Source organism: Pantherophis guttatus, chromosome 5 (assembly GCF_059756535.1).
Source record: "Pantherophis guttatus breed Tessera chromosome 5, ASM5975653v1, whole genome shotgun sequence".
Lineage (NCBI taxonomy): Eukaryota > Metazoa > Chordata > Lepidosauria > Squamata > Colubridae > Pantherophis > Pantherophis guttatus.
The window spans coordinates 39928947-39942596 of NC_142067.1; the positions used below are offsets into that span (position 1 = coordinate 39928947).

Here is a 13650-nt window from a genome sequence, read left to right on the forward strand (position 1 = left end):
AGATAGATAGATAGATAGATAGATAGAATAATTTAAACGCAAGGATAAGACTAATACAAACTAAAACAGACTGAAGAATTAAAGAAAAAAAAAGCTAAAGGTGCAAAAAGAAAAAGGTTACAGAAAAATAGGAAAGAAAAAGATATAAAGAAGCGAGTTCTGATTATTTACAGTATTTATAAGTACAATTATAAATTGATCCCTCTCTAAAATTATATTATCACTCTTCTTTCTCTTACCTAATCTTCAAAACTATAAATCATAAATTTATTTATTTATTTATTAGTTTGATTTATATGCTGCCCTTCTCCGGAGACTTAGGGCAGCTTACAATGCATTAAACAATAGCCTTCATACTTTTGTATATACAGTACCTGCTTAGTAGGGCTTTTTGGCCCCCCCTAAGCGGTGTTCTATTTTATACAAAGTCAGCTTATTGCCCCCACAAACCGGGTCCTCATTTTATCTACCTCAAAAGGATGAAAGGCTGAGTCAACCTTGAGCCTGGTGAGAATTGAACTCGCAGTAATTGCAGGCCGCTGGCAACTATGTGCTACTTTAACAGCAGCAGTTTAGTCTGCTGTGCCACCAGGCTCCTATTTATATGCAGGTTCTGCCATCTTCACCAACCATTCATCCATTGTAGATATTACCAAATCTTTCCAACTTTGTGCATACAATTATCTCGCTAAAGTTATATATAAAAATGTTCCATAACTTTTTTCCAAATATCCATCCATATTCTGAAGAAGAAAAGTTCTAATTTCATTTGAATATTTTATTTATTTATTTAAATTGTATCCTGCCTGTGTTATTTTTACAAATAATTTAAGGCATATCCAACATACCTTCCTCCTGTTTTCCCCACAAAAACCCTGTGAGATGTTAATCCTCTGAAATAGTTGAATCTAATTTTTTTAAGCTTTTTTTTTATGTGCAGCCTTTTTGTTGTTCACATTCCCAATACAAATTTAAAGTACTCTTATATATTTTAGATAATCTTTATGGAGGCATACTGTATACCCATGGTACATCATTTTATAAAAATTCTCTTTAAGTTTATAACAGTGTAAATCTCATTTCTTTCAACCAATATTTCCCCATCTTTCCATCTGTATACTGTGACCAAAAAATGTTAGTGGACTTCATCATACATTCCTTGACTTGTTTCAAATTTCAATAACAGCGGTGGGTTGCCCCAGTTCAGACTGGTTTGCAAGAACCGGTAGTAAAACCAGCGAGAGACTCCGCCCACTGACCTGGACGTCATCAAAGGTTATCTGTGCATGCAGGCGCGATGCGAACCGGTAGTAAAGGTAAGTAGAACCCATCCCTGTTCAATACCATTTATAAATTTAACAATCACATGTTCATCATTTGTACATAATATCTGTTTCAAAATCAGTGCTAGAATTTCAGTGCCACACATTCTTTTATTTACTTCAATTCTGATAAATAAAGCCACTGTCAGCTCTGACCCTCTACCATCAGTAGAGACCTGGGTCAGAAACTAGGAGAACCTTTTTTTTCTAGTCCTATCTTAAGCATGGAGTCAGATGGGTGACTTTGGGTCAGTCACATGCTCTTAGCCCAACTCATCTTACGGAGTTTTTGTGGGGAAAATAGGAGGAAGGAATATTAGGTATGTTAGGTCTATTCATTGCCTCGAGTTGCTTACAGAATAATAAAGGCAGGATAAAAATCTGAAAAAAAATATTCCTAACACAAATAAAATGTCAATGTATAAATAGAGTGTGTATACTTAACTGCACTACCACTCCTACATTAAAAAAATGTGTTTCTCATTTTTTTTTTTTTAATTTGATTTATATGCCGCCCTTCTCCGGAGACTCAGGGCGGCTTACAGTGCGTTAAGCAATTTACATTAATATAAAGTAAAAACACACAATTCATGTGCATGTATTTGTGAACCGTGACTCAATAAACAATACTATTTAATAGATTTTATGTGACAACAAAACCATGGTTATCTGATCTTTATGGATGTTCCTGAGAACAGAATGCTTTCTGATAAGAAGAAGTAATAAATAAGTGAATATATTGAACAAACATGGACCAATAGTAGCACCAATTAAAGGACAGCTTTAGATTTTTTTTTTATTTCATTAAAAGATAATGTCCTCATTATCTTTATATAGTATGTTTGAAATTTAAGATCCTGTGGAAAAAACTCAGTGATGCAGGAATTGGTGATTAATCTCAAGAAAGATGCAAACTAAGTAAGATCACCCTAATAACATTTTAGTATTATCTCCTGAAATCTCCAAATAATTTTCCAACAAAACTTTTCCAAGTGTTTTGACAATTAGATTCTTTCTGGATTTAGCATGTGAATCATGGCTACACTACAATAATAGCTTTTCTTAATCTTCATATAAATATCCTTATTTCTGCAGCAAATCAAGGATAGGATATATAATTTTTTAGTTTAATCCAGGACATGTGATGGCGACCCACAAGTTTTTAATAACTGAGATGGTTTAGTAATACAAATACAAAAATCTCTACAGTGTTCTTCAGGTTCATGATTTAGCTGAGGCATAACTACCAGTCCATAAATTACGAAAATCCAAGAAAAAAAATCCAGTCACTCCATCTACAGCTATTGTTCTACAAAAGCATTGAGCAAAACAATAGATGATCAACAAACATGGGATGCATCTTTGCTGTATGAGGAAGGAACAAAAAGAAAGAAACAATCCGTATGAAAATGTTAGCTGTCTGAATCAAATAATGAATGAATGCTCAATAGCTTTTAAGTTTAACAAACACATTTTACACAAATCAAAATTACATAAGAAAATTCGTTTTGCAGAATGATATGGTGCATAGATTACATAAATATTTACATAAAATTACTATTATCTATGGCAACCAGGAATTAGTACATACCAGTTTAATTATACAATCAACAAGAATCCATTATCTCCTTCATACCTACTTGAGAAATTCACAGAATTAAACTGGCCATTTAGTATAAATGGGCATCTTCAATTGCAAAATAGTTTAATATACCATATTATTTCTTGAAGCATTATGATTATTTTTGAAACTACTTCATATTTTTGCTTTGAAGATAGCTTTTTGGAAGAGATGATAGTCTACAGTGTGCTATCTTCTGAGAGCAGCACCATGCACTGTGATAATATTGAGACTTTAGTCATGTGAAGAAAACAAACAAAAACTGCCTGGCTCCTTTAGCCAGTAGCCATTCTGTTTTTAGAAGAACATCTGCCAATCACAGTTTGGGAAAATTATTTCTTAAATATTGCTGCTAGCTGCAGTACCTGGTCTTCTCTCCATTCAGAAAATGATGCTATGCTCTCTTTAGATCAGGGGTCTCCAACCTTGGCAACTTTAAGCCTGGCGGACTTCAACTCCCAGAATTTGCTTTGCTGGCTGGGGAATTCTGGGAGTTGAAGTCTGCCAGTCTTAAAGTTGCCAAGGTTGGAGAACTATTCTACAGCTGACCAGCACAATATGCAAAATAATTCTGCAGTGAACCATGTTCACTTGTCAGTGATATCTGTAATGTATAAGCAATATTTGCAGACCTAGGCATAACTCCTTCCAAATAGCTACACTTACTTTATTCATACTGATAGGTATATGCTTTCATTCTTCAGTCACTCCAAGCAGAACCATGTGAAGTTCAGAAAGGCATAGTTGAATAGCAAATGTAGATGTATTCAGCTTGTTGATCCCTAATTTGTTGAATATGTTTCCCCATTTGATATTTCAGCCATTATTACTTATAGATCGCATTTTTGACTACAAGTTGCATTTCTAAAACAGATCTATCTAATGGGGGCATGATTCAGTGCTTCCTATTTTTATTTCTATTCTATTCCTACTTCCTAAAATAATTGGAGATATCTACTTAAGCAATTGCTATAACTGGCTTCTTAAAGAGAATAGCAGACTTTTTTAAAGTTGCAGGTTTTGACAAATGAAATTGAAAGATGTTATTGCTTGTCAATTCAGTAATAGATTTTTAAAAAGACATCAGTAAGATCTGTCATGTACATTATAAATAATTCTTTTCCTTTTAAAAAATATGAACAATAACCAAAGATATTAGATAAATAGCACAAGAGGCTCAAACTTAATGTAACATTCATGTATAAAAATACCCACAAATTTAATACACATATCACGTCAAGCTATGGTTTCACTATTTTTTGCTAAATAGGTCATATAATTGAGTTTGCACATGCTAAACCATAAACCATGGCCTATTTATCACAATGGCTTAGCAATCTTGTGGCCGAATCTATTACTTTGCTGAATCCAGCCAAGCAATCCTGTGCTTAATAGCAAACTCAGAAAAACCCAAAAGATATGAAATATTGTAGAAAATCAATTTTTTTTTGTTTTTGTTTTGTCGCATCTACAAATTATTCCACAGCCAGTAAGCAAACCAGAAGAGACTGAGTTTTTTATGCTTCTATGTTGACTGTATAATGGATATGTATGCAGTATAATTATAGCTCACAGGCCAGAAATGGTTTGGAAATGTCAACTTTAATCAGAAAGTGTAATTAATATCATAGTCCTTTCCATTTAAAGAAACACTCAACTGTTGAAATTCAATAGACAACAATCTCCAAAACATACTTTTGGCCTGTCCCCAAGTTTGAGAAACTTAAGGAGCTTGGTAAGGCTGTTGTCCATCACAGATGTCTTGATTTGTCTCAACAAAAGCTTAAAAATTTCCAGCAGAAAGTAATAATTCAGGTTTCTTTGGTGTCTTCTTTAAAGAAATAGTTTATTTCTTTATAAACTATTATAAACTAGAAATAGTTTATAAGCAAGTATTGCAATAGGAACACTAATAATTGGCTTTCCATTTATCATTTCTTAGTAATTATATTAGCACCATATCCTGGAGTTCAGAATAGTTTCATATCTGCAGTAGGTTGTGAAGTCCCAGTATCTTGTCTGCTTGATTCATGATGTGAATCTTCACTTCCATTTATTTTTTTCTCCTTCTTTTCTTTATAAGTGTTTTCCATGTCGGAAGCATTATAGTTCTGTGGTTTTCTTTTTGTATCTTCTGCAATATCTGTATCTGCATTCTTCTCTTTCTCATTGTTCACAGTCTTACTTGGTCTCTCCTCTGAAAGATTCTGCTGTGTCTTGTCTTCCTGGCTCTCTTTGAATTTTGTTACTTTTTCTGTATCTACTTCTTTCTCTTTGTTTTCTGATCCACTAGATTGTAGAACTGATTGGGATTTTTCATCAGAAGCAACTTGATTTTGTTTCTTTTGATTGTCTACACCACCCTCGGGGGCAGGTGAGGATTTCATACATTTATTATTGTCCATAAATACATCTACTTCCTCCTTCTCCTCAGTTTTGGAACCATTTTCCTGAGGTAAAACTGTCCCTCCTAAATCTAGGTCATCTCCATATTCTGACTGTGATTTTCGAAACCTTCTAGATGGAGGTCTGCGCTTTATTGATCCTCGTGTCCTTACCTGAAAGTGGATAAAGTTGTGATTGAAATAAGAACATGACCAAGACCAGACATCATTAAAAACAACCAACAGAACTGCATTCATTCCTGGACTCTATTAGTTATTCTTCATAAGATTAATTTTTGGCATTACCATTTCTTTCACATCGAAGAACATATGATTGTTCCTTAGCAAAAAGTGAAGAAGTATTCTAATATTTTTTCAGTGCCAACTAGCACATTACAATTACTTTGGCCAATGTGGTTTTTGTGGATAAGAAATACATCTTCCAATGTAAAGATCACCATCTTTATGAAGATGATGATAAATGTGGTTATTTAAAATCTGCCAGATTTTTAAATTAAGTCTAGTTTTAAAATACAAACATTGGGCAGAAGCTCCAGGATTTTCTATATTCATTCACCAAAACAATGATTTTGAGTGGAAGAGTGGAAACAGTAAATGAACTGGGATATGGTATTGCTGATAAAAGGAGAAAAGGATGTGACCCAAAGGCTGATAATTTTCTACATGAGTTGATATTTCTTTAAGAAATCAATAACTTCAGACCTGCTCTCGTTTTCTTAAAGCTTATCTTATTTTGTTCCATCTATGCAGCTGATATTGTCACGAATCTAGAGATTTAGTTATTTTGGCCAAGCTGGACTTTAAATAGCTAGATCATCTGTAGGATCATTCTTTAAAGTAAGCATACATAAAGGAGCAGATAAATTAAAATCCAATATCAGTTCAGGTAGTCAAAAGACAGGCCACAGAAGAGTCATTTAGAGATGCTTAAGAATAGAGGAATCTAAGTAGGACTATCAGGTATGGAAGGCTAGTGAGTGTAAGGAGTCACCAAAGACAAAATTAGATCATTTGAAAGGAACCCCAAGGAAAGCTGGACGGCTAACAATAGGAGCTGGGAAACAAAGTGAACAAAAGAAGAAAAAAAAATCTGTCAGTGTTGCAAGTACTGGCATATATTGATTCATGTAATGATAGCAAGTTAAAGGAAGTGGTACGTCTAAAGAAATTTCAGTCTCACAATCATATGTACATTAAGCTATATGGGAATTCCACATATTCAAATCCGAGGAATGTTGTTCTATATGGCTGTCATTTGCCTAACAATGAAAAAATGATATTCTAAAATTTCCTCCTCTTAAAAAGGTTCTCAGGACAGAATTCAGGAAACTATTTTATACTAGGAACATCACATGTACTTCAAGAGTATATTTTTTTAAAAAATCAAAACTATGCAATGTACTTATTACAGTACTGTTATAAATTTCAACAAATAAAATTAATATTCCAGTCAAATGACCTTGAAAATTTTCTTTAAAAATAATTACACATTTACTTCAATTAGTTAACTGTTACTTGATGAAAATTCTTTGTGATCTGTTTGGAAACTGCTACAGCTGTTCATTGACTCATTTTATTTCATATTCATGTATGTATGTATGTATGTATGTATGTATGTATGTATGTATGTATGTATTTATTTATTTATTTATTTATTTATTTATTTATTAAATTTTTATACTGCCCTTCTCCCGAAGGACTCAGGGCGGTGTACAGCCATATTAAAACAAACATATACCCATAAAATTTAAAAACAATTTAAAATATATTAAAAATTTGGCCCTTATGTTAAAAACTACAGACACCCAATTAAAATTCATTTTCTAAGCCGGCCTGTTGAAACAAAAGAGTCTTAAGGGCACGGCGAAAGGTACGCAGGTCGGGGATCATGCGGATCTCCGGGGCCAGTTCATTCCAGAGGGCAGGTGCCCCAACAGAGAAGGCTCTCCCCCTGGGTGTCGCCAGTCGACATTGTTTGGCCGATGGCACCCTGAGGAGTCCCTCTCTGTGGGAGCGTATTGGCCGGTGGGAGGTTATCGGTGGCAGAAGGTGATCTCGTACATAGTACATTTATGGTACTACATTTTGAGAGACCTCCTTCCCCCCGACTTCTTCCTTTCCTTTTCATCTTTAAATTGTCAATATTATGGTGACCAGCCTATATCTTACCTTATTATAAAACTGAAGATGAGTACCTTCTGGTGGTTGTTCAAAACTAACTGGAGATTCATCAGGAATACTTGAATGAGTCTTTGGGCTGACAGGGGTGACGGGTGGACTGTTAAAGGGAGACATCATTGTCTTTAGTCCAGGGCTTTTAGGAGAAGCTCCTGGCAGCATAGAAGTTGGAGCAAGTGCCAAATTGGCCTGTAAAGAAAATGAGTGAATCATAAATAAGTACTTTCATTTTCTTCCCAATGTTTGAAATTTTGCCTTAATGTTACTCACTTTATCTATTGCTGAAGTCAGTTTATGGAGCACACTTAATATTAGAGAAACAGAGAGATTCCTAAATGCTTAATAAGGATATCTGCCAAGGAATGACATTCTGTATTGTATTTTTTTTTTCTGGAATTTGCTACCTTTGTCAGCACCCATTAAGAACTAAACAGCATTCAGAGGTGAACATGGAACTTCAAAACTGCTATTAACTTTATTTTGTGGGGAGGGATTAATCATGTTCACCTCCTGAATAAAATAAGCAATTTTTAAATAAATATGAGCCAACAATGTTTCAGCAACGGCTCTGTAGAAAATATAAAATAGTATCCAGCTCTGTGGGAGAAAAAATAGGAAAAGGGGAAGTGAGAGAAAAAAGATGTAGTCTATGGAGCTGAGATATTATTATTGATCTATTTATCTCTGAACTGCCAAGGAATTATTGGAGACCCTCTATAGTTCCCTATTAATTGGAGGTGGAGATGGGCTCAAGCGTATCATCAGATGTTCAATTATGGAAAAACAACCCCCTCTCCTAATAAATAAAATAACATACACAAAAACCAAAGAAAACATAAACCAAGATTCTGAGAAGATGTTCTATTAACAGACAAGAATACTGGATATAATACTATTCAAAACATTGTAAAGAGAAGCTTCCAAAAACACATTTACATAACACCTATATTGTCCTATATCCATAATAGCTTTCAAAGCAGCTGTGTAAGCCTTACAAAAAAAGAAGCTGTTTTGCAATGTCCTCTTTTGAATGCAGGCTTAAGTGGAACTTGAGTGGGGGCAGCAGCTTGAGGATGAGAGATATAATTGATCAAAGAGGTCTGGAAGGAAAAGAGTCCCTTCTACCAATAGTTCATATGACAGGGCAATCTGATATAACATTGTGATGGATCCCTCATATATAGATATTGACCAAATACAGTTGTGTGGTAAAAACTATAATATCCACACAAGAGGACAGTAACCCTCGCTCATCCCTAAATTAATAACAAATTATGATGGGAGAACCCTCGGCATTTTTGGAACAGAGACAGGAAGCACTTGTACATGGGCAGTGTTACCAAGAAGCCTCCTGTAATATAGGAGAAGAGTCGATAAAGAGGCCAGAGAAATGGAGGAACATGACACAAACACCCAAACCTATCAAAAAGACTTCTTATTCTCTAGAGCTTCAAAATAAATTGCAATTCCATAATCTTTATCCCTATTCATATTGTTGGAGAAACAGCAACAGCCAGACCTCAGGGACTGAGGAAGAAGACAATACTGTCTGCCCAAGGGGAAGGATTCTGCCTCTGTCCTGAAGAACGGGAAGTAGTGTGGGGTGGTGATGGGAGACTCCTTGCTTCAAAGGCACAATCTGTTGGCTGAATAATGCACTCAGAAAAATGTGCTGCCTTCCTAGGGCACACATTTAGGATGTGATGAAAGGCTTTCAAAGGCTGAACACCTGTTGACACATTCCTTTTTGTTGATTCATATTGGAACAAATTACACAGTTAAACAGGCAATGGAGGGGCAACAAAGGATTATGAAGAGTTGGACAGGAAAATGAAAGAGATGGTATTTTTTCACTCGTTCCTGTTGAAGGATATGACTTGGGAGGACGGAAGAATACTGGAATGAACAACTAACAACACAGATGGTCCAATAAGAACTATTTGGATTACAAGATAATGAGTTATATTTCCAAAATAAACAATTACTGCAAAAGGTAGGCTGCATCTCACAAGAATTGAGAAAAATGTTTTTAGAAGATGCCATGCAAAGCAGATTCAGAGAGCTTTAAACTGAGTCCTTTAGAGGAAGGAGAAGAAATCTCTAAAAATAGTGCAATCCCAAGTCCTGGAAATTCAACTGGGAGGAGTATTTGAGACACACAGGCATCTGATATATTAGGTCTGGTTAGATAAACTAAACTTTCCAGTTGTTTCTATACAATTGCACAGAGTATGGAGAATAATCAGGGTTGTGTTAATTAACTAATCATGTTGTGTTAAATTCATCTTGGCTGCTGTACATATTATTTATTACTTTGTTATAATATTTTATCTTTCTTTTAATATTATTAGTCAACCAGAATCATGCATTTGAGATAGGCAGTTTATGAGAAGGAAGGAAGGGAGGGAGGGAGGGAGGGAGGGAGGGAGGGAGGAAGGAAGGAAGGAAGGAAGGAAGGAAGGAAGGATGGATGGATTCTGGCATGATAGAGTGCATGAGTGAAATACAATGATTAACAAATAGAATGTTATTTACTATAATATGCCACATGAAGGATTGGCATTATATGTGAAGAAAGTACACACATGTTTTGAGATCCCAGAGTTTGAATATGAATGTCTAATTGAAAGCATAGGTAAGAATACAAAAAAAAAAAGGGAGGGGGAAGCATTTTACTATAGGATTATTTTAACCAGCAAAGCCAGGCAAGAGATCTGGACAATGCAGATTAAAAAACATTCAGGCTTCAACTATGAAGACATCTGTTAGAAAACCAACTCAGCCAAGACTATACAGTTTCCAAAAGTCATTAGTTGTCTTCCTGATTTTGTTTCTTGTCTCTCATGTGTTTCTTAAAGGAGAAACAGGAGATTTGGCTCTTCTGATTCTAATAAATAAAAAACTGCTGTCTGAAGAGGTAAAAGCAGTGGGAACATATCATATTACCTTTGCTTTAAGATACTACAAAAAGAGAATGGGACAGAACAGAATTGTACATGCATATCAGATGTTAGAATATTCAGTTTTAATAAATCTTTCCAAGTGCTTAATAGAATCCCACAGACAAAATTTCTCAAGTCAAAGAAAATGCAGGAGAGTTGATTGAGTGATTATGTAACATCAAATTATTGTTGAGTCTTAGTAACTACATTTTTTCATGACGATCTAACTTAGCCTGGTCTTTTAGGTTTTACAGGAGAGTTAGAAATTTCTAAAAAATATGATACTGGATATACAGTTACCACCATTCTAAAGTGAGAAAAAAAAATAGGAGATAGTTTATGAAATAATTGTGAATACGTAGTGAATTTTGATGGAGCTGAGAGTTTAAAGGGATATGTTTACAAAATGGCAATTGAACTAAGCAGGCATACCAGTAAGCAGTTATTATCTGTGTAAAGAAAGTCAAAAAGGAACTTAGGTTTGCAAGGGATGCTAAAAGATTAGTTTGCCAAGAAAAAAGAAGGGGAAGGGGAAGGGCTACTGCTTGGGGAAATAGGATTGTAGCAAACTTTGGAAAGACTTAGAACTTGACATTTCTGACTTTACTTCAATTTTCTGTGCAAAGGAGAACTATGTTTAAATGGATCTAAGTGTCAGCCTCCACTTTTATATTGCTTGCTTGCTACGGCTGCAATTGAAATGGGGGGAGGGGGGATCTGTCTGGATATTGGGAGGGGGGAAGTGAGCTGGTAGAGTAAATTGGAGAAAGTTTTCCTCAGTGTTTCTCTGCAGCTGGGAAGCGTGCTGATAACCAGTCAAGGTCAACTGTCCTGGCATACCAGAAGGATGGAACCATCAGAAGCTGCACCCCACATGATCCCTTGGGGGGATGTGGAATGGATAATCCTGACTGGACCATTGGGGGGAGGGTTTTAAGGATGTTTTCTATATGTGATTTTCGCGCCCATTGTCTCAGACCTTGCTTTTCTTTGGTTGCATTCAGTTCATACTCAGTAAAAGTACCTTTCTCTATGAAAATGGAGTCGGGGTTTTTCTTTCTTGAGTACTGAAAGGAGGCATACCTGACATTAAATGGAACAACTGACACACAAAATGGCTTGTAGTAAGTTTTAAAAAATAGCCACCTAACTATAATAAATGAGTTTAGCTCTCCAGGACCCATACTGATTACATCTAAGAATCTTGAAGAATCTTGTAGGTATTATTTTGGAGCTTCATCTATAAATTCTTGACAATATGGAGGACAAACAGAGCATCAGAGGACTTGAGAAACATGAATGTATTTTATATCTTTACACAAGAGTCAAAAAGATCTAGGCAAACCTCTGAACCACATTATCAAACAGTTGACTTGTGAGCATTTAGAGAATAATGCCAACATGTGTTTATCAAGGACAAGTCATGCAAAACCATGATTTTTTAAAATAGAATGACCAGTTATTAATTGTTCACAGGTTAACTCTGAGTTCAGCAATTTAATAAGTCTCTCATGAGTTTTTAGGAGAGAAGGTAATAAAAATTGGAATTGACTAGACCAGGGCTGTGAAACTCCCGGTCCATGGGCCAGAGGCATCACGCACTGGTCACGCCCATGTCCGGTTTAGCAAAGCGGGAAAAAGTCCCTATACATCATGTGATGCCGCTGTGATGCTGTGAATTTGACATCCCTGGACTAGACCAGTGGTGAACTCCTGCCGGTTCTGTCCGGCTCGCACGAGCTGGTAGTGCATGTGACGCGTAGTTCGGTGAAATGGTAGCGGCGGCAGCACAAGGCTCCTCCCACTCGCCCGGACATCATTACTTCTGGGTTTTAACACTCTGCGCATGCGCAAAGAATTCTGCACATGCACAGAGGGTCAAAAATTGGATGTGATGATGGCACACGCACGAGCGGAGCAAGCACTTCCAAACCGGTAGGGAAGGAAGTAGATTTCACCCCTGGACTAGACTATCATTAGATGATAGAACTAATTGAATGATCACAGTCAACAAGAACATCAGTATCTTAATGTCAAACTGGAAGAAATATCAAAGGCTCTGTGGTATTTAGCATATTTATAGATAATTTAAATGATGTTTAGAGAATATGATTATTAAATTTGCAAATGTCACACATGGCAGGGTAAACAGGGAAAGTATCATGATTCAGGAGGAACCTGATAAACAATAACAATGGCAAAATCTAGCAAGATTAATTTCAATGAAATAAATACAAAGCCTTTTTTCAGCATAAAAATTAATACATGTGAAATATAGTATGGGGAGACCATATTGGCAATGGCACCTGTAAAAAGGGATCTTATTATTTTGGGGAAGCACAAGGTAAACATGAGCCAAGAATATGGTACAACTCCCCCAAAAGAAAAAGCAATCTTAGGTAATATAAGCAGACATATAGTGTCATATTCAAGAGAAATTAGAAGACAAGGCAGAATAGCTCAGAATTTTTCAGAAGACTGGACAATAAACAATGGGCTGAAATTACAGAGGAAATAAACTTCAATTGGACATCAGGAAGCATATCCTATTGTTAACTGCTATTAAACAATGAAATCAGAATGTGTTGAGAAGTAGAGGAGTTCATTTCTGGGTGTGTTTAAAGAGAGGCTGAATGACCGTTTGTCACAGATGCTATAATGGTGGATTCTGCAGAGGGCAGGGGATTGGTCTCCAAGGTCTCTTCAAAGCTTTCCATGATTTTATGAAGATAGACCATTTAGGGATGAGGAGTCCCAGTGAGTACAAAACACTGGTTTTTGGATGGGAAAATTGGAAATGGGAAAAAAAAGAAATCAAAAATGGTTCTTTGGAAGGTACCAGGTCTAAATATGGCTGTGAAAATAAAGGTTTTATTATTTATTGCACATGGTAGTGCTTTATTGATGCTTCCAATGAACTTGTCCTCATTCACAATCCAAATCAGAATGAATTTTTGGATCCTATTAAATTAGAAATACCTTTAAATATCTTGCTAATTTTTTCATATATGATTTCTAGTATTAGCAGGCAGTCTTTTGGAAATCACTGCTATTGTAATATTATAATCACAAGAGGGAGCTCTTGTGCTTAAGATATCTGTTTCACCATCCTATGTATCTAATGGTGACTTTGTCAACAAATAGTTTGGGGAAGAGCAGAGGTGGAGAATAGCTGCCTTTCC

The 13650-nt window shown here is 35.7% G+C and overlaps 1 protein-coding gene across 7 annotated transcripts in view; it reads right to left on the reverse strand.

The window, feature by feature from the left end:
- Window positions 1-2467: 2467 nt before the first annotated feature.
- Window positions 2468-13650, reverse strand: part of RCSD1 (RCSD domain containing 1) — a 43151-nt gene continuing 31968 nt past the window's right edge. For all 7 annotated transcript variants that reach the window (XM_060686323.2, XM_034413880.3, XM_060686322.2 and 4 more), the window contains 2 exons: window positions 7518-7715; window positions 2468-5501 (listed from right to left, as the gene is read on the reverse strand). In XM_060686323.2, the coding sequence (XP_060542306.2) occupies window positions 4914-5501; window positions 7518-7715 (786 nt within the window). In that variant the 3' untranslated portion in view covers window positions 2468-4913. The remainder of the gene's footprint in view (window positions 5502-7517; window positions 7716-13650) is intronic.